The sequence below is a fragment of the Bradysia coprophila genome, unplaced genomic scaffold (assembly GCF_014529535.1).
Source record: "Bradysia coprophila strain Holo2 unplaced genomic scaffold, BU_Bcop_v1 contig_324, whole genome shotgun sequence".
NCBI lineage: Eukaryota > Metazoa > Arthropoda > Insecta > Diptera > Sciaridae > Bradysia > Bradysia coprophila.
In genome coordinates this window covers 1722423-1744729 of record NW_023503584.1, presented here as the reverse complement: position 1 = coordinate 1744729, position 22307 = coordinate 1722423, and the positions used below count along the sequence as shown (strand labels likewise).

The following is a 22307-nucleotide window of genomic DNA, read 5'->3' as shown; positions in this document are numbered from 1 at the left end:
GAATGATGGTAATTCCAGTATATATGGCAGTTTCCACGCTCAGTGAGAATTCACAATTTGTACTAACACACAGGGACTGTCGTACTCGTGTTAAAAATATACATTTACCGGTATTTTACAGAAATTTGTAGCGGATTTTTGGTTGCTACCGGTATTTGGCGTCATTAATCTTTTGTTTTCAATGTAAAATAGCGCGCAAAGCGCTATTTGTATACCAATTTAATGCACTTTAGTAGCGGTTTGTTCGAAAAATGTTTGCCTATCGGTATGATGTTTTGGATTTTTTTACTAAGGAAACGTTCGGAACGGTGATATTTTTAATTATTTTATATTAATTTTTCAATCAAATTTAACTTAATCTGTGATTAAAATGAAGTTTTGCCCTTCTTCTTATTTTTAAATTAAGTAATGGTTCAAATTTAATTATGAAACTATAAGAAAACACCTTTGCCGTCGATGACTGCATACAATTTTTCTCACTTTAGAAACGTTCGGAACGACGATTGATTATGTTGTACTTGGCAGATTTTGCATAAAAATTTAGATTTTTTTGTCTTAATATGAAGATTCATCCTCATTTATCATTAAGAAACAGTTTTCAAATCATTTCCAATGTTTGCAATATCTTTATTTTGTATTGAAAAAACACCATGCACGAAAATGTTACAAAAGAACATGCCATATATATATAACGTTTAGAAATGTCATTTTCTTGGTTATTTTTGTATTATTTTTTCACGGTTTTTGAATGCTTGCTCACGAAAATAATGTTCTGATTAAATGTCAGAGAGTTGTTTTGATGTTACTCTGGTTTTGAAGTATATTAGAGTTAATATTGATGATGTGGTATGCCTTCAAGCAAAGGAATCACTTTACTGAATTACATCACCACCGGTTCTGGTTTAATAAAATTGAACTGGGTTTGACGTTTTAAGCACAAGAGCAAATCAATATCAACGATTATGTCTAGTTTATCGTTCTGTACTTATGATCTATCTGTCATCGCGAGAAATACTAGGAAGTTCTCATAGATCAGAAAAAACTTATAAAAAACTTAAAAATTCAAAGTACCGTGTAGGAACAAACCAACTACTATCCCAATATTCCCAGGAAGGATCCCAGAAATTTCTGAAAAATCCATCAAAATCCTGAAGTTTTAAAACAAGAAAGATGTTGGACCGTGTTGAGTGATGGAATTTAGGTACCAACCACATCAGTAATAGCGATAGCTTTCGCCCCGCGAATTGACAGCTTTACTTTCGGTCCTCTTAGCATACAAAAAACCTTTTCATGTGTCGGGGCCGAAAATGAGGGAGTTTCGATATTTTTCTCAAGTTTTCGACCCCTTACATGAAAAATTTTTTGAGTATCTGTTTTGGACGATTGATTTTAGGCATTTTCGCATGTAGCCCTCACTTCGTTCGGGCTACAACAAGCGAAATTGCCTAAAAACAATCGTCCAAAACAGATACACAAATAACTATAATCAACCCTCTGAATTTTACTGTTCTTGAGTTTTGGAAGATGATGGACCTACTACCACCTACTACCATCTCTGATGTCTGAAATTTGAAAATTCTAGATTTACACAAGTGGGACGGAGCGGCGGGGAGAAATTATTTTTTTATCATTCTTTCTCATTTGACTTCAGAATGCAGTTCCTACAGTTCCTCAGGATGATGAGCTAGAAGCACAATATCTTTGACAAGTTTGTTAGCAATGAGAATCTCCTCTCTCCCATGCACAGCTAAAGCTGTAGAACACATACCTGGGAAGTTAATGAATTTTCATTTTCATTTTTTTGTTGCCTCTATAGTCAATCAAACAAATTATCCCAGCGGTGTTTTCAAAGATTTTTCAAATCATGCACAAAATTTCACTGTATAAGGAAGGATACATTTCACTTATTCATCCAACATATCGGTACTGTTGACATGAGTCATTGCGTGTGTGGTTTCGATGGACAGCTGAGACTTCCAGCATTTCAGAATTAACCGTTTTATTTAAAAAAAAAACTTTGAGCTACTGTCGACCTCTGCGTAGTTGGTCTCCAAAAATAATTTTTTGGTCATTGGTAGAGGAGATGTTGCTCTACTGCTAGGACTATTTATTAGCTTCATTCCTTAAGTATCCCCGCCTCTATGACTGTTTGAAAATCACGTTTTTTCAACTTTAGCGTGTCTCTGCCGGCTTCACTTGCTCTTAGGGTACCAAATTTCTGCAAAATTGTTTATAGAATTTCAGGCACTATCGATTGAAACCACAACCAGTTTTCCACCACTCTCTCTGTAGACAGGATGGGCTATGCACCAATGTCATCGACGGTACGGATGAAAATCAAAAATTTTTGTGGAACGTTGTTCAGGGCTCCGAGCTGACTAATAATATACAAAAATATCAAAAGTGCATCGAAATGTTCAGTTAAAATTCATTCAACCACACCGTGAAGATACATTTTCTGTGTTCTTCAATTTTCTTTACAGTGATTTCCTCAACATCTTACACTTGTGACACACCTTCCTTACGATGAAAGAGTAACTTCTTTTTAATAGCCTATACACTATGCTCATCACCTGGCATTTATGAGGCATTTCTTTTTACGTGTCGAAGCTGTAAGCGTCACCCCCACAGATATCAGTTTTGATGTAAGTGGATAAAAGGACTTGCGTCACTCTTCCATTGTACGTGGCTTTCGGTCGATAAAAGTTACGTGCACTAGCATTGAAAAACCCGTGAATCTATTCTCAGTGCTGGTATTTTTAACATTGCAGATAGGCAACGGTCTTAGGAGAAAAGAAGTCGGAAGTGAAGAGCATCTATTACTTCAATATTTTCATCATACATTAGCAATATAAAAGATCGATAACTAGAAGTCATCGCTTATTCTTGTCGTTATTGGCGATAGCTGATGACTAGTTAAAATAAGTTAAATTAGTAAGTTTAATACAATTTACATTGACATTTTATCATCGCAACAAAATGCTCTAATTCACGTAACAAAATGTCCATCGAAAATGTCTTTTTATTCAGTGCTAATCCTTTCATATTCTTTTTATGGAGCTCACTATACTCGTTATGCCATAAACAACCGCCAATGCAATAAAATAACCACCGTAAACCACAAACTGCTCTCTGGCTTTCAGCTCAAAACCACTTTTCGATATCACAGCAACAGTTAACAATGCCTGGAACATTAGGGCCGCCATCGTGTTGAAGGCAAACACCATTGCGAAACTATCCTCGAGTAATTTCTTGGCAATATTTACACTGTAAACGGGAATGTGTGTACAGTTTATGCGCATAAATAATTCCCACCAGATTTATGGCATGAACATTTTACCTGGCTACGGTTATCATAAAATAATAAATTGTACCAAATATAACATAGGCGATGTATGATATCCAAACGCTATCGGTTAATGCGCCCCATATCAACGTGCATCCTTCTATTGTCGAACAAAGTGTTAAAATCCACAAATCCCAGCGATCAAATTTTTTGCTATCTAAATAACCGGCAGCAAATGCTCCCAATGCACCCAATATTGTAAGCACAGCTTCAACAGCTCCATTATAAATGTTTGCATGGTCGGGATTAATTTGTTGCCACAGAAATTGTATATAAAGTTGTACCTATCCGCATGAATGGGCTGATTCAAATTGAACTCTCTACACGCATTGCACGACATTTAATTTACCTGCATAAATCCACACATCGCCAATGCCCACCAGAAACTCCATTGTATCACCACCGGATTGGAATAGGAAATCGTAAAATGATTCCATAATAAACGCCATGCTCGCCTGAATTTCATCCAGTTAATTCCATCTTGTGTGAAGATCCTATTATCCGTTGGATTGATGGCACGGGAAAGTTTTATTGGCACACTCGAATTCCGGGGCAAATGGGTTTCAGTCACCGTGTGAAAGTACATGCTACCACCGACGGCAGGAAGTGATAATGCCCATGCCAGGGAAATTATTTGCGCTATAATTTGTGGCATATTACGGAAATTATGTTCATTACCACTCATTGACTGAGATAAAATGTTATTACAACTCACATCCCAGTGAAATATAATTTAATTCTCTCAAATCCATTAAGTGAAATGAGACTAACAGTTGTGCAACAACACCAGCGAGAAAACGAGCACATAAAACAGCAGCCTTTGTGAAGCCAGTTACTTGTTGATACTTATCTCGTTCCACTTTAGCATAAATGTACGTGTAATATGCAACTTCGGTGGCCATATAAGTTCCATAAAACACTTCAACAGTCTAAACAGATAGAGACGAGAGTATATGAAAACTGTGAATATTTTCGGTGTTAAAATATGGAACGGAATTGTTAAAATTACGAGCGACATATAACTAAATGGAAAGTTAGTTTTCATGTTTATTGAAATGTTTCTTCAGTTAGCTTGATGTTTATATTTGTGGCAGATCAACATTTAACTGTTGATGCAGAGAAAAATAAAAGCTCAAAGTTTAGGACGCCTGTTAAGTCGTAACGATACTTTAATCTCCACAGTAAAATTAGTCCGAATATTGACCCTGTGGATGATATTACTGAAAAATGTTTACCTGCAGTGCTCCCAGACTTTCCGTCCATAATAACATGATCCATATCACAATTCCGAAGCAAGCGGAAACAACTATCAAGGGTTTGTATCTGAGAAGCCGTGTAAATTATAGGTGGTACAAAAGTATTTATGACACCCCACTACTCACCTCAGCATATCGGTGATCAGAAATGCGACGACAAGCTGCGACAAATATGAGTATGTCGCATACGGATACACTTCCTTTGTCACATCTTCGGCCGTAATATTTCTCCATTCACCTGACAAAAAATCGGTTAGGAATGAATCTGACGGCCGAAATTCCCTGAAAAAGCCGTACACACACAACAGCAACGATATTCGCATCCACGTTTCCATGGCTGTGAAAAAGGCAAGAAGAAAATTAAAAATCTAAAGTTTTCTTTAATAAGTTTTATGGTAATTCGTCGCATAATTTACCTGGCCGCTCTTCCCAGGACGATTATTAGAAAGTTTCTTTAGAGCAAAAATTAAATGAAAAACCATCTGCATGGGGGGATAGCGCAATCGTTTTACTATACATAAAACATTGTATTCGTTTACAGCAGGTGGCGAAACTCCGAAAAAAGTATCTGAAAAGTCGGCTAACCATAGTCGGAAAGTAAAAATTGTTTCTCTTTTATGGTAACATGGAAAAATGTTGTAATAAGTTTTGTCTCAATTAAGTTTGTGAAATGAATACATTATAATGACTTTTACCCTTTGGTGAATGAAAAAAAGAAAAAAAAAAATATTTATTTGAACCGAAGGAAGGGCGATGTGCTCCGAGTCAATAATTGTACTAAGCAAAAGGGACTTCTTTCAATTCAGGAAACGAAACTTTTAATTATTTTTGGAAGATTCAGTCACATTTTATGTAACATTTATAACAGGTCATTTCATCAATGTGATTGGTCATACTAAAATATTAATGGATGATACAATCGACGTCATTGAAATTTAGACATAGATTTGATTCAGGCGTTTCTCAGCTGGCCCAGCCATAAAAACAAAAGTACTTCTAACTCTTAGCACGGTTGAAATAGTTACACGAACGCGCGTATAGTAGTGATAAAACCGGATAAGGGTATGAGACGTATGAGCTTTGATTGTACAGCTTTGATTGTATGAGTTAGACAGCTGAAGCAGATGTATGCATAAATTTCACTTACGTTTACTGTATTGATATGGCGCATCAACTTAGTGACAATTGTAACATTTTAATGTTTGCCATTTAACAGAACTTTGGATAAAAGCGAGGTTAAAAGTTGAAAAGTCGTGGCAAACCCAGGGTCAACAATGATAACAAAAACCTGACCATTCATTTTTAATCATAGATACGCTTAGACTAATCATACATTGACTGGTATTTCGTACGATAAAGTGTAGAGTTTTTCACTAACACATCTAGGCGTTGAAAATGTTGATCATTCTAGATAGTAGGCACATTTAAATTTTTTACCCACCATTTTAGTGGGGAAAACTCACACTATCAAGTATTACGTATTTTATTTTACAAATTTGGTCTAAGTAGATGCGTAGCCTTTTTTAACTCAACAAAGCAAAACAAATGTTAACATCATGAATTAAAGTCTATTTACCTCCCTGGGTAACATTGTGTTGAGTAAAATGCCTTTACATGCTACATGCGTCGAAAACCGTACTTTTCATGTTTCAAGCACTTCTTTCGGCTTCGCCTCGGATCAACAAAATTCACACGAAAAATCTACTTTTCATCTTTTTATCCCTAGTCATGTAAAGTACTATTACAGGCTTTTGTTTTCACTAGGGTGTAAAATTGGTTTCAAAAGCATGTATATTTACATATCGGGATAAAAATGAAAAGTAGAGTTTTCGTGTGAGTTTCAATGATCCGAGGTGTAGCGGGCCTTGCCTAGGCTTAATAGCCTACGTAATTATATAACAGACTCGTACTAAACTCGCGCAAGCGATCCTATACGTACACGTCTCTTATATACTTGCTTATAGCAGTAATGTACTATTATCTGAGGAAACGCAAAAAATACAGTTCGCAGAGTAGCACATGTCCACAAGACATTCTTTTGTTGTCACGTTTGCAGCATTATATCAACACTTTGTGCAACTTTAAAGACACTAATTTTTACCTTACAGTAATGCAGCTAAGTCACTAAAAATTAAAAGTTTTCTAGGATTTGCAATTTTCCTCTTTTAAGTTATCTCGTCGTGAAAAAAAAACTGAAAAAAAACCGGCAAATAAGAGCTTTCTTTCAAGCAATTAACACCTCAACTATATCCTGACTGATAGACTGAACGGCTTTTCAATTCTTTCGATAAGTTTTATTTCAAATTGTATTTAATGACTAAACAAATACCAGAAAAACAATCGATTTTTTTCGACTAGCAATTTTATCACGTTTCATTTTGTATATAGCAAATAACAAACAAGTATCGACAACTCATTGCAACAACTTTTAATCTTGTTTCACAATTTATTCTAAAACTGTTATGTTGATCATCACGAACAACATTTTAGATGAAACTAATAAATGCAATGCAATAATACAGATAACGAATGCAATATTAACACAAAAGTCTATCGATTTATTTACTTTAATGTATGAAGCTTACGTACTAATAGGGAGATTTAAATTTTCACTGATATACGTAAAGCGTGACAACTATAATTAACTTCTCTATACATGAAATGTTGGTTGTAAATTCTGGATTTCTGTTTCTGATCTAACAATCTAGAAGAACTAAAATATTGTCTTATAATTTCATTCGGTCTTAGTTCAGAAAAGTGAGTTTTGAAGGCTTAAGAATGGATTTACATGACATTAAGTGTTTTATGATTGTTCCGACCAGTAGCTTAATTCATGTGGTTATAATCAAAGATTTGGTTTTTTATTGGACTAGTTATCTAGGATCTAAGACAATTTTTGCATGAAATTGTATTATTTATTAAAAATTCCCCTTGCTTAAAATGCTTATGAAAGAGAATATTTGAACGAGTGAGAACTTTGCGGCCAGAGCGAAGCGAGATATGCCATCTTTTTGGTAGACTGTTATTGGGAGTAAAACATCGCTTCAATTCATAGCTCATAGCTCTCTTTATTTCTTCAGAAGATTAAATTAAATTTGAGTAAATTAAGACATGATATGGCTGCTGTTTTCTGAACGGCCAGTGATAATAAAAGAGATACACAATTAATGAAGCTAATTAAAAAATGGTAAGAAAACTGGGACTGCAATTATTGAAAAGCTACGTCAGTCAAGGGACCTAACCCAATAGATGGTGCCTAGTTATAGCAACATGAAACAAATGAATAGGAGGTGAGATTTCAATTGAATATACAATCTCGACAAGAGCAGTCTAGTCCTCAAATCCATAAGCAAATCAACTCAAAGTTCAACTTCACTCCGACGAACAGCTTCACAAAAGTGTTCAAGCAAGGATTAACTAACAACATTACTTTCATTAGCCGAATACACAAATATTTGTGATGTACGTACACGTGGGGTGAACAGAACACACGTGCGTTTATTTGATCAATATTTAATTGCTCTTAAAAATAGAGCCTTTTTCAGCTGTACTCAATTCATATCTCATATTTCAAAGGTTGATTGGGCTAGAGCTCGGAACAGATCAGATTGATCTGAATTATTTTCAGATTGATCTGAAAATTTTCAGATCAAATCTGATCTGAATCTGAAAATCACTAATCTGAAAATTTCAGATCAGATTCGATCTGAATCTGAGTTGATCTGAAATCTGAAACTTTTTTTCAGATAACTGAAAGCCATCTGAAGTGTGTTGATACTTTTTCTACAAATAAAAATCCTCAAAAACTTCATCGAAACAAGACACTAATATCACAAAATATTATTGAAATTCCTAGTCGGGTTTGCATTAAGAATTATATTTATTTTCCCACTTCCGCTAACTACGAGTATTACAATTATTTCAAACCAAATCCCTCTAAAATCACTATTATTTAAAAAGTTAACTCATATGATGATTCTCGTCCGTACGACATGTGTGCTCACACGGTGAGCTTGAATGAGATTTAAATAAAAAGTTGATGCACACGAAATGTTTCGACGGATATTGTTTGTGAGTTCATAAGAAAATGATTTTGTTCTTTCACTTCATAAATTTAACGGCAAATTTTTAAAATACTGGACAAACATAAGTTTCCTCCATACATTTTCAAGGAGCGTCAGAAAATGAAAATGACGAGGAACTAATGTTCTAAGCAAAAACTTGTTGCACTGTATGCCTTAAAACTTTTTGGTTTTTTTTATATTCCTGACTTAGTGCACATTTTTTAGGCGTGGGGTAATTTGGCACACGGTGCAAAAAAAACGCAGTTTTCAACTGCGTAAAAGGTGACTTAAATTTCGTAAAAGGGATAATTAACTGATGACAGAGCTAACAAACATTTATAGCATTAAATTAGCGTGTGCGAGATTGTGAAAAATGGACTTTAAGAATGTCGTATTTTTGCTTCGTGTGCCAGATTATCCGATACCATTTTTTTAAGCAATTTGGTGTTTGATACTAACGACCAAAAAAAATGTTTTGAGGCATACCGTGGAACAATTTTTTGCTTAAAATAATGTTTCCTCGTCGATGAAAAATAAAAACCAAACGGTGCGCAACAATTTTTTTTTTCTGGCGCTCTTTGAAAATGTATGGATAAAACTTATTTTTGCGAAATATTTTACCGTTAAAATTATGAAGTACTAGAACAAAAAAGTTTTCTTATGAACTCGCAAACAATTATCAGTCGAAACATTTCGTGAGAACTGAGAGAGCCCATGGAGATTGACGAAAATAATTCAGGAAATTCCCTTAAAATCATACTCCTGAATTCGCTTTTATTTAGCTAGGAACATTTTATGACTTTTTGTCTAAACATTGCGAAATACAAATAAAGTGTACAGTCAAGAAATAAAGTTACTTCGAATTTCTTAACTCTGCATCCGGTGATATTCAATCAGTAAAATTAACTCAGAACATGTTTTAATGATCAAATCTGAAATCAATCTGAAAAAAAATCTGATCTGATCTGAATCTGAAAAAAGACAATCTGAAATTTTCAGATCAGATCAGATCAAATTGAAATCAATCTGAACTGAATCTGAAAATTTCAGATTGTCTTTTTTCAGATTCAGATCAGATAAAAGTGATCTGTTCCGATCTTTATTTGGGCCCAGAGTAGTTTGTCTTTGATTGTAAATTGTTATTTATCTCCCATTGTATCAACTACACGAACAACCCGAAATTAGAATACTTAATGTTTCCCACGTGAAATCTTTTTTTTATGCAAAGAAATTAAAATTTTGAAAAACATGAATCAGAATGCCTAATTTGAATGTTTCGAAATGAATATTCATTACAGCCTTAACGGAAGGCATTCATTTCAAACTTTGAGCCCTTATTATTACATTTTTATGCATAATTTGTGTTTGTTGCTTTATTATGTGGCTGGTAAGCTTCACATATAATATGCGATTTCATTCGCCGAGTAATTTGAATTTAGTATTCGAGCACATGATTGAGTACACCAACGGGCTTTTCTTTTTCATTTCTTTGCAACATACGAACAACAAAACATAACTATCTGATAATAAGTCAGAAACGGTTAATCATTTTGTTAGAAGACATTTTGGCATAAAAAAGAGGATGCCTCTACTATCGAAAAAGACATAGAAATTATATACTGATGGTGGATATCGAACAAGAAATGTGAGATCAACACCTCGCGAGATTTTTGACATTAGGCGAGATAATGAACAGGTTTATAAAACGTTAATTCTAAAATAGAGTTTAAAGTATACATTTTACCAAAGTTCTATTTCTTGAAGGTAATGAGGTCGAGATTCAAGAATATCGGAGAGTTTTTTTAGGCACATCTGATGTCTGACACGATGTACCTGAACTCTTTAAAGTTTTGAGATTTCTGGTAAACTCTGATGAGGTCAAATCGAGTGCATTTATTTGCAGGTTTTCCTGATTTTCAGGTTCGGATCGTTCGTGTCGTTCAACAAAATGTCCAACTTTGCCCTGTTTCTATCTAAACACAGGGCTCATTATTCGGTATTTCAATTCTTAAATTTTTTCTAAATTATGAAAAATTCTGAAAACCTAAGCATTTTTAGAAATAATTTTCAAGAGTCAATTCGCGAAAACTTCTGAGCAAAGTGGTCTCCAAAGTGGTTGCAAAAATCGTTTTTTACCAATAGCTTCAACAGACGATATCTGATTAATGTCAATTGTGTACCTTCTTGAAGGTCAATGAAGTAATTACTGTCGACATCCGCCCACCCAGCCACCGCTACAAGTAAAAAATCTTTTAAAAAAATGACATTTTTAGAGGGGTGTCTGCGGCTGTGGAAGCAGTAGCATTATGCTCTAACCCAAAGTTTTGTAGCTGACATCACACACTATACATTGACACCGCAGAGACGTGTAAGGTGACCATATCCACCTTCACAGAAAGAAATGAAGTTGATTTACCGCAATATATCTCACCCATCAAATTTTGGAAGCCCAACAAAAATGTTTAGCGAAAAAAGCTGTTCCACGAAATTCTCAAAATGGAACGACGATTCTTTGTTGTTCAAATTCTTAAAATTTCTGAAAATTCCTAAAAATTCTAAAATTATCGAACTTTATGAATTTTAAAACTTCCTCAGAATTCTTAAAAATTCTAAATAATCTTCTAAATAATCCTAAAAAATATTAAAAATTCCTGACAAGAATTTCTAAAAAATTCTTAAGAATTCCCAAAAAAAATCCGAATAAGAGCAGAGTTACTAAGTCGAGATTTCTCCATAATATCTAACCATTCAAGAAAGAACTCCTACATCTTTAAATGTAACGAATCAAAGCTTAAAGCTAAGTAAATTTGATGAAAAACGAGCCGTCAGAACAGTCGGAGCGTTTGCTGCGACTGAGCCCCGTACAGACCCGTACATCTATTGCGTACGTGACCCTAGTTCGTCCGTCGCCCTACTCTTACCGTAAACCTACTGCGCCCGTAAACGTCGGTAAAGTAAAATTCTTATGAAATGTGTACGTCTTAAAAATTGCGCATAGCGCAATTACGAAGCCCCGTACGACGTTCCTTTTAAATGTAACACAAATTTCGAATTGACCTAAAATTTTAATTTATTGAGTATAAATACACATAGGGCCATAGGGCCTAGTATCGGCCTCAGTCCGAGGATCCAAATTTAATTTTTTTTCAACTACATTCTATTCGGTGTTCGATTACCTTCCAAATGAAACAAAAAATACGAAAACGGATGAAATTTGCTCGAGTTATATGTAAAATACACATAGGGCCCTAGTAGCGAACTTAGTCCAAGGACCTAAACTTAATTTTTTTTTCAACAACATTCTATTCGGTGTTCGATTATCTTTCAAATGAAACAAAAATTACGAAAAACGGATGAAATTTACTCGAGTTGTATGTAAAATACGCATAGGGCCCTAGTAGCGGCCTTAGTCCGAGGACCCAATTTTTTTTTTTTTTTTTCAACAACATTCTATTCGGCCTTGGATTACCTTCCAAATGACACAAAAATTACGAAAAACGAATAAAATTTACTCGAGTTCAGTGTAAAATACACATAGGGCCCTAGTAGTGGCCTTAGTCCAAGGACCCAAATTTAATTTTTTTTCAACAACATTCTATTCGGCCTTTGATTACCTTCCAAATGAAACAAAAATTACGAAAAACGAATGAAATTTACTCGAGTTCAATGTAAAATACACATAGGGCCCTAGTAACGGCCTTAGTCCGAGGACCCAAATTTAATTTTTTTTTCAACAACATTCTATTCGGCTTTTGATTACCTTCCAAATGACACAAAAATTACGAAAAACGAATGAAATTTACTTGAGTTCTATGTAAAATACACATAGGGCCCTAGTAGATTTTCACTTCTAAGGCCCTAACTCACGGTCCACTCACCCGATTTAAAAAAACTTTTTTTTCCTGGATTGGTATTGACAATACCTATCATTTGCCGTGTCATTTACATTTCCATCGTTTATTTTGCCATAAATATCACCAAAAGGCCTTAAATCACTTAGGTGGCCCTAACTCACGAAGGGCCGACCCGAATATGCCCATCTTCGAACTTAGCCTCACTATTTTGACTATCTTTCAGGGAAAAAAAAAATTTTGAAATCGGATTTGATTTACTCAAGATATCGACGTGACGGACAGACGGACAGACGGACAGACGGACAGACGGACAGTCGGACAGACGGACAGTCGGACAGACGGACAGTCGGACAGACGGACAGACGGACAGACGGCCCAAATTTTTATTGCGGATTCGTCATCTATGAACATAGGCAAACACTTTGCCCTTACCGTCTGCTTCGAATTCCATCAATTACACACGGCATCGTAATCCTATAAGCCCCTTCGTACTTCGTACGGGGCTAAAAATGAAAACAAACTGAACACTGCACATCATGCATCATTTGGCAAGGAATGCCTAACATAAGGTTGGCAGATTTAGTTGAATGTATAGATAATTCAGTTTTTCCTTTCATAAATGAAATCACGTCGAGTGAACATTCAACGTATATCTCCTATGAATGAAACATAATAATATTCAATCTCCATTTAAAACATAGAAGAAGCAAATCCCTGCACATAAAATATGAATTTCTTTAATGAAATTTTTCTTTTTGGTGTTAAAAAAAGGAACTATGAGAATGTTAAATGTGTACTTGGTATAACGGAATTCATCCATATACACTCTGTTGAATATTTTGATAACTTATTCAGTTGCATTGTTGAGAGAGATTGTCTGGAATCACTGATTCAATAGAGTTAATGAATAAATGTATTTATTTTTTGTGAGGTTGATGCACCCACCCACAGTTTATAGTTGGAATTAACAATATTTTCGTGCGGTTGTCTCATCTTTGCATCAGCAAGAATATTTTATAAATTTCTTTTCAATTTAAATAATTTCATTTTGTTTTGTGTACATTGTTCTTCATCAGCCCATGTTTCCCTTTCATATTTTAAGTTAAAAAAAGGGATGACTGAGTTCATTGAATAGAGGCTTAACCCACGTCACAAAATGTTCACTTTTTAGCAGAAGTCCATTGCCATAAATTTCGGGCATCTTTCATTTAGATCAAGCACAGATTCGTTGATACACATTTTCGTTTGTTGTGGTTTTATTGCTTTCGAAATGACGTCACAGATTGTATAACAGACACTTACATTGCGTTGAATTAATTTGTGGTGTAGATGCAATTGATAGATTCGCCGACGATTCGAATATGCAAAGAATCAGATTTTCTTTTGCCACATTAAAGAGAAATAAGCGAAATGCTTTTCAAAGAAAAATTTGGATTTTTCTTTAAGAAAATTTTTCGGATTCTAAAAATAAGAACTACGTTATAATGCTACAAACGAACGGATCGTAAGCACGTGTTTAACTAAACATTATTTTTTTTCTTCTTCATATAATACTCTAAATACGAATTGAAAACCACTGACGTTCCAACAGTGATCGGAGATTTTCTTCACGAAAAATGGTCGCATGTGTTTTACGTGTACATGTGAAATCTCTGATTGTATTTATATTTTTCATTCATTGTTGTTGATGGAGATGAGGGAGGTGTGTTTGTCTGCATCGTAGATCGTATGATTGAAATGTTTTGAATATAATTCGAATCTGACGATGAAACCTTTTTATGAAATTATATTTTCTACATTTTCGGGGAGCATTTTAGGAGTTTCCTGATAGAAGGATTTTGGAAGTCTTAAAAATTTTCGAAGGATTATCTAAGGACTTTTTTTGGTTGACAGAGGATTTTCTAGTTTATATGTCTCTGGATTCACACCCAGCCCATTCGTTTCTAGTTGAAAACAGCGTACAGTATGAGCGGAGACAGTGACAGAGTGCAGACACGCCGACTTCTAGGGGTTGTCGGTGCCAGCGCACCCAACGAGAAAATCAGTCACTATTTTACAAATTCCATTGTCAAATACTCAGGCTTGGCTCATTAGCATGTGAGCACTCGACTGCAGGTGAGAATTTTCTTTTCTTTTTTGAAAAAAAAAACACCAAAATCGGTATGTGAGTCAAAACAATCGTAGGTGATTCATCTTGATCATCTTCAAAACGTCATTATATTAGCAAAATTTTTAGAACATGCATTTTAGAACAAATTGCGAAAAACCGTGAAAAAAATGAAAATGTGAAACGAGCTCAGGAATGAGCAACATTTATTCCGTATTTATTCCGTCAAACGTTTGTCGAACTGAACTTCAGTTCCTGAAATAGGCAAGAGAGCGAGACACAAATTTTTTGGCTCACAGTTATTCATTGCTTGAATCATTTAATTACTAAAGTAGATTTTCGATACAACTTTTTAGTCATTCGACTCTCCTGAAACTTCAGAATACTTTCCACTTCATATATAGAAACGACAAAAACGTCAGAAAATTTAGCTCGCTCCGCTCGCGACTACGACACAACTACCATTCTTTTTTAAAGTTATGGTTCAGCACCCAACGGGCTAAACGAAGGTCGACGTGTCTGACAGAGTCCATTTTTTAACTGAAATTTGCAAAAATTGCTAGTCCGAACAAGTCCTGTGACAAACTTATGTTAATAATGAACCAGGGAACAAAGGACCACCTGTGATTTTTGTGAATTTCACTGAAAAATTTGATTCGACCACCGCTTCCCCATAGAGTGTCTGTTGTTAGTATTGAGACTGTTTAGTCTAAAAGAAAATAGTTCCTCTGACAAATGGTCGTGAAACTTATTTTTTACATTTCCAACCACTCATTTAAGAAAAGAGCCCTTTTTGTTCGAAGAACACCCTATTCTACATACCTACCTTGAATGTAATCCCCAAAGGAACCTATTCACCAACATCTCAAATTTCATCAAATGACCAAAATCACATTGACCAATGACCATGGTCATTGGCCATGCTATGAACCATAGTACAAAAAAGTACCTATCTCGATTCGTGTTACTTCAACCATACAGTACAAAGCTTACTGGATCAAGGAAAATAAACTTAAACATTGTTTTGACGACTTTTTCATTATTAAGAGCAATAAAATTCATAAAACCCGGAATTAACTTCCATCCAAGCATTTTATTTCAGTATGAGTACATAATATTGGCCGAAAAATGCTTCAAAAAAACTTATAAAACACATCCTTTCACCAAAACAACTCTTCGACTATATTTACATCATAAATATATGGCTGGTGTATCTCCTCCTCGTCTATATAAATTCACTTCATAGCCGTTATATTGAAGAGAGAGAGAGATACTCAGTGACGTTGGATAACATTTCTGGAGTATAAATACATGCAATAGAAAACACATTTTTTTACTATACGATTGAAGCAATAAAAGCCAAACTTTCCAAAAAGAAATTCTCGGATAAAACTTTTTGGATGATTTTTTTTAGAGTATCGTTTATCGTTCATATAATATTACATTTATTGCGGAATATAAATAACGTTAAAAGCTTGACACATGTTTCGGGTAGATGAGGATCATGGTGTTTTTAGGCTATTCCTTTAACGACTTTCGATAACAGAAATTGTAAAATTTGTTGTTATGATCGATTTATTGCATTGGATAGCCAAGAGCTCAACTGCTCGACATTAAACCTTATTGAAACATTTACTAACTGTTAGTCATCGGCTATCGATAACTACAAAATAAAGCGATCAGCTGGTGTTCTGTTATATAGTGGGATGTGTGATAAAAATATTAAATTGAAACAAGTGATGTAATGATTTTGAAAAGCACATAGAACAGTCTGTGATTTCATAAAATAGTTATTTATACAACCGAGTGATAAATGCTTTTTTAGGCACTAGAGGTGTAGATGACAATACACATCATGTGCCTAAAAAAGCATTTATCATCGAGTTATATACAACATTTTTCGCAATAAAGGCAACGGAAAATTTATTTGGAAAACCAAACCTCGATATAAAAATGAAAAGTCATGTTTCCGACTGATTGTTAACCTCGGCTTCGCCTCGGAAACTTCGCACGAAACATCGACTTTTCAACTTTTTCGTCCTTGTGACACAATATTATATTTTGTCACGAGGGATGAAACGTTTAATTTGACGACATGTATCGAAAAGTTCCACTTTCATCCCTAGTCACAAACGACGTTTTTTTGCGCTTGCAAACTGTAATTGCTGGCATTTTCTGTTAAAATTGTTGGACCATGTTGGTTCATCGTCGACTCATTGTAATTTTTCTTGAAAGTTTTACACTCGGACTCGGACCAACATCATTGAATTCCAATCTTTCTCATCAAACGTTTCTTGGAAAAAATGAGAAAAATTCAACAAGTACCTACGAATGGATATTTACTCAACCAACGGAAGTATATAAAAATTGAGCTGTCTATTAAAGGTTAACATTTGTTTAGAAAATCTTCCAGTCAACGAAACAACTATGTCAACAAATTATCTAGTCTGACACTGGCATCAACCAGGGAACCAGCAAATATATTTTGTTGCATCGGAAGTGAAAAATATGAATTTGAGTAATTCTGTAAAAGAAAGTCGCGGTGGGCCGCGTTTTGGGCTAAATAGACCCACCAAAACCTCGAAAGAAGTGATTGCGTTTTAATGAAGATTCATCAGTAGGGTAGTTTAGGACAGCATACCTCTGAAAACTGTTGCTATTTGTGTTCTTCATAAAATAAGACAACATTAAAATTGTCTACTAATGTATTAATCTAACGAATGACTTTGGCGAACATTATTTTTAGAGACATATAAGTCGAGACAAATAATGTGATAAGAATTTATTTGTCTGTTGTTGCGTGTCTTATCAAAATATTTACTAAACACACATCAAACTATAGTACTTTCTAATATACGTACACAATCAAAAATATCCTCATTGCTTGAATAGCTAGGTATCGCGACATATTTATTTTCATAACGTTGTGTCTAGCGTAAATTCATCTATCATTTCGATGTCATAACAAGAACATTTTTAGCAAATACTGGCCAAGTAAATTGAGGGTGGTTATTCATTCGTCAAAATAATTTTTCCGAGAAAGGCACTCTATTTAGATTGGCGACAACAATTACAAGAAATACCTTTGGCACGGTCGATAATTTTTCGTTTCCGTGTCTTTTCAAATGACCTGAAAGGTTAATTTCTTTCAATGGATGTAATATACCTAAGAACTTAGTTAATAATATAAACAGCAAAATGGTGGAGAGTTGGACTCATACGCCAAGCCAAGGTTTCCAGATTCGATTAGACGCGGTGAGCAATCCTGCCTGGCTTTTCGTAGTCACTCATTGTCAGGGACGCCGACTTGTGTTTGGAAGAAGTGGTGCTCATACAACAAGCGAATCTGTCAAGTAAAACTGGAAAGATATGTAGTGGTGCTCATCATTCGAGTAGTGGTGCCCGAGCTTGTCCTTAGAAGTCGGCGCCCCTGCTCATTGTTCGCTGTATTAGACAGTTTCAATAGTTGACACAATAACACATTACCATAATAATGCTGGATTACTCTGCTCTCTGCTATTAGTTCTAATAAACCATTTTATCGACTACACCATTACATCACAACATGACTAGCAGCTACATCTATGATCTATGAATGGAAGCACATATACTACATATCCTGGTTATGCGCACCAGGTCCATTTGAGGCTAACATCAAATTACCGATTATCGCACTAGGTATGTCAGGTCATTTTCAGGGCCGTAGCTACTAATGGGCTTAGGCGGGCTGAGCCCACCCTGAAATCTTGCGAGCCCACCCTGGAACTTCTAGAGTTCATCTGGAAATTCTGTTAACTTAAAGACATATCGATTGAAGTTGATGTCTCTCATATGCCTTATGTATTTATCAACCAAATTCTGTTTGTTCATTTGCTGTGTATATCTTCTAAGTTCATAAAAAAAGTCTCGCTGCGCGGCTATTTACATAGTAGCGACTTAAAACAATTTTGAGTTTTAATGCAGGACGCTGTATGAAAAACATTCAAGATGCTCAAAGCGTTTTTTCCTTCAACCTTTGGCTATCCTAATTCCGAATTACCTTTGATGGACGTGTTGAGACAAAAACTTGTTTAGTTGTTTAAACACGAAATTTTTGAAATTTTTCATTTTTGAGTCATCAAGTACTTTTGTTCATCTAAATCCTGATCAAGGTTTGAGGGCTCGGAATCGGGTAAATTCAGGTCAAAAATGAATGCTTTAGGTCCGATCTACGCTGAAGGCTGAAGGTCATAAAAGATGTTCAGCGTTCACTTGGCTCAGAAGCTACATTTTTCGCATTTTGAATTTTAAATGGTCGTCAACAAGTAACTTCCAGTGTAGCAGTGTAGCAGGAATGACATTGAACAGCTTTTCTGTACGATTTGCTTTCTCATAAAAAAAACATTCGTTCTTGAACTACTAAAACCTGATAAGCTTCTAAAGATATCGGATCATGGCAGCGGTTTTCATAGACAAGTTGAGACGGCTGTTGCACCGCTAGAAAATTTTTGGAAGTTTTTTCTCAAAAAGTTCATGTTCTTGATTTAAAATATTTCCTCAGCTTTCTGACTTCAAGATCACTGACAAAAAGTAAAAATTTTAGATCAGCCTGTAGTTTCTTGTTTGGAACAAATCGAAGCTATTCAGAGAATTTTGTGTTTCCTTAGTTTCTTCAACCCTTAACAAAGTTCAAAGAAGAGTCGAGAAGAGTACAACTTTTGGCTGGAAGTAAATTTTTTTCTATGAAAAGTTATACTAAAAGACATCACTCTTCTTTTTTTTAAACATTTTATTAAAATCATTCATGTAACCTACGGGTTGTAACCTCTTCTTATTTATAATTTTGAACTACATTTAACATACAAGCATGGATTTTAAAAAGGCAGTACGTTTTCGAAATCTATTTTTTTTTTTGTAGTCAATTCTTTGAGTCTTTCTTGAGGGGATGGCCATTTCTTAAATTTTAAAAAAATGAAAGGGCGTTGTTGCAATAGCGAAGTCGGCATCAAATGGTCATCCTGACTACCGATGTTATGTTCAAAAGAAATCAAATGAAAATTGAAATTGTCTCTATCATTATTACTGGAAGAAAATCGCTCGCTCCGCTCGCGTTGTCACAACTAACTAATACTTTACACAATCTAGTTTTAGTAAACACAAACAAAAATAGTATAATAAATTACGACAATCGTTTTAACATCTACTTCTGCACAATAAACGTAAAGCTTTTTATAAAGTTTCAATCTAAGGGCTTGAGCCCGCCCTGAAAATCTTGTCTAGCTACGGCCCTGGTCATTTTACATGCCATAAGTCGAAAACCGCATTTTTCAAGCTCTTCTTTTGATGCTCTCAGCATGCCAAATCCACTACATATCACCTGGATAAAAATTAAAAGTCTCGTTTTCGTGTGTTTATTGACCTCAGCTCCGCCTCGGATCATTTTTTTATCCCTAATTATGTTAAAGACTATTCAATGAATAATATTCATTCACTAACTTCCCGTAAAATTGAGTTTTGAGGCTCATTTTAATTGATCATTTTCAGGGTGTGTACAAAGCGAGAATCTATTCGTCTGATTATTTCCTACGATACTTAAAAAGTCTTTTAAGATATTTAGTTAGTTAAGTAAATACAAAAATAAGAAGCAGAAGCTTTTTTATGATAAAGTGAAGCACTTAGAGATCCATGTAAAATATTTTCAACTTTCCCTTTGGTACAACTGAGACACAACAAAAACCGCGCTTAAACAATATAGTCAATATAAGGTAGTTGACCGTGATTCGAGGTATCGTGACAATTAACTTAGTGCATCATTTTCTTGAAATCCTTTGATATCCAGGAGCCAAAACGCTAACACACAAATCTCGATCGATATGGACCGTGATCTGTAGTAAAAACTTATATAACCCAAATATCGGTTGGTTTTTACATCCTGAAATCACTTTACACGACGTTATATGAAATACGTAGCCAAAGTGTTTGGATTTTCTATTCGATTTTTATTTTTCGTTTTCCGTCTTTTATGTCTCAAAGCTCTCAAACGATCGGAGAAGATAGATGAACAGTTTAAAGATTTTGAAAATCTTCATGTAGAACGCTTTTATATAATTTAATTACAGACAAAAAAAAGTTGAATATAAAGGGAGATTTGCCTACATGTATATAACAGGAAAATTCCTTTAATATGAAGAAAATATAAATGGAATCGATTTAAGCCTATACGTTAGACGAATCCGCTTTATTTCCTTTCCCTTTGTGTACGATTTTCATTTCTTTGCCCCAACAAAAAGATATGAAAAAATATATACATAAAACTTCGAGACCAAATGTTTTCGTTTCTTTGACCTTTTACTAATCGAATCAGACAGTCAAACAAATTCTCTTTTCTCAGTTAAAGGCAATTAAATCTCAACTAACGATTTTCCGATGTTCGAATAAGTTCGGGAAAAGATTCGATTAGATCTCAATTATAGCTACATTCCATTAAAGACATTAAATTAAACAGCAATACTGTCGGCTGGCTGCATACGGTGTGTATACATCGCGAACTGTTTATTTATTCACCTTCAATTTTACTCAAAATAAATTTGCGCAATAACCACATAGCTATGTGTAACATTTTATGACCTTTCAATGGGTGTTACTTAGAACATAAATATTATATTTTGTTGAAGGTTGGATGATTTATTCCACTAAATGGTGGAATAGCCATCCATATATAACTTATGAAGATGTGAAAAAGTTCAGCATTTACGTAGAGAACACTTACATTCGTGACGTTAAGCGAAGAAACCAGCTATATATAAAAAATAAAGTTTATAAACAAGAACGATCTTTAAGTAACAACCTAATGTGTGTTAATACTACTCGTAGGCCCATAAGAAAGTTATAATTTATAGTAGTTACTCTTCGAACTGGAAAAAAGTTCAGAAGAGAGGAAAAACGTTGCAAGAAAATGAATACGACCGTGGTACATTGCAGTCTTGGTGGGACATTTTTTTAGGCGTGTGGAAGGTTATATTTTGAGCAGAGGGTGACGAATATATTACCACACGTCGAAACAAAAAATTTCCCAACGAGACAGCAATGTATTTTGTTTGCTAGCGGCCAGAAAATGATAAACTCGTTTAACCACGACGGTAGTGAGTCGTTTTCTGGCTTCAAGCATACAAAAGGAATTCTTACTTAATTTAATACAGTTAATGCAGCCAAATTTGAGTAGTTTGCTAGCTGGTACGTCCATGCAATCATACTGCATGTCGCGTAGTGCCTTCTTATCCACTTATACTTCTTATGCCACTACCATGCGAGTGCATTTCACTTTGAACCCTGGATAAAGCTATATAACAAGGGTACTTGTTTGAGTAGATCATCTGGTAAACAATCAAACTTCGACACAAATTTGGTTGACATTAAGTGTAATCCGAATAAAATTCAGTTTAACAGAAACAAGAACACTCAAGAACTCTTGTAAAGCGATGCTTGACTTTATTTCCATTACATGAACTTAGGCGCTAAAAAAAACAATTTTGCAAGGTGAAAGTCCTTCATCGCAAAGAAGAGCGCCACACAGGTGATGCAAAATGATCGACTGAATTACTGACATCGCCTCCCTCTGACCGAAAATCTCACACTCTTTCATATTTTCTATTTATTTTATTTTATTGCTTAGATGGCCAACACATACCTTAGTGGCTATAC

The 22307-nt window shown here is 34.8% G+C and overlaps 1 protein-coding gene and 1 long non-coding RNA gene across 2 annotated transcripts; both read right to left on the bottom strand.

Annotated features, from left to right (window-relative positions):
- Positions 1-1842: 1842 nt before the first annotated feature.
- On the bottom strand, positions 1843-21371 carry LOC119079397. The gene is made up of 3 exons (XR_005088163.1): positions 21361-21371; positions 11427-11428; positions 1843-1879 (listed from the first exon to the last, which is right to left on the bottom strand). It is a non-coding gene; the product is annotated as an uncharacterized LOC119079397 (long non-coding RNA).
- LOC119079376 (thiamine transporter 1-like) lies at positions 2876-14027 on the bottom strand. Its single transcript, XM_037187253.1, has 9 exons — positions 13823-14027; positions 5019-5170; positions 4900-4939; positions 4729-4840; positions 4582-4669; positions 4062-4275; positions 3696-3985; positions 3341-3630; positions 2876-3267 (listed from the first exon to the last, which is right to left on the bottom strand). Exons 2-9 carry the CDS (start codon positions 5088-5090, stop codon positions 3042-3044), a joined length of 1332 nt encoding a protein of 443 aa, XP_037043148.1. The 5' UTR covers positions 5091-5170; positions 13823-14027; the 3' UTR covers positions 2876-3041.
- Positions 21372-22307: the final 936 nt, after the last annotated feature.

Coding starts and splice junctions, on each gene's coding strand:
- LOC119079376 (XM_037187253.1), bottom strand. CDS start 5,090: ATGCAGATGGTTTTTCATTTAATTTTTGCTCTAAAGAAACTTTCTAAT. Junction 4,940..5,018: donor GTCCTGGGAAGAGCGGCCAG/GTAAATTATGCG, acceptor CCTTTTTCACAG/CCATGGAAACGTGGATGCGA. Junction 4,841..4,899: donor ATATCGTTGCTGTTGTGTGT/GTACGGCTTTTT, acceptor ATTTTTTGTCAG/GTGAATGGAGAAATATTACG.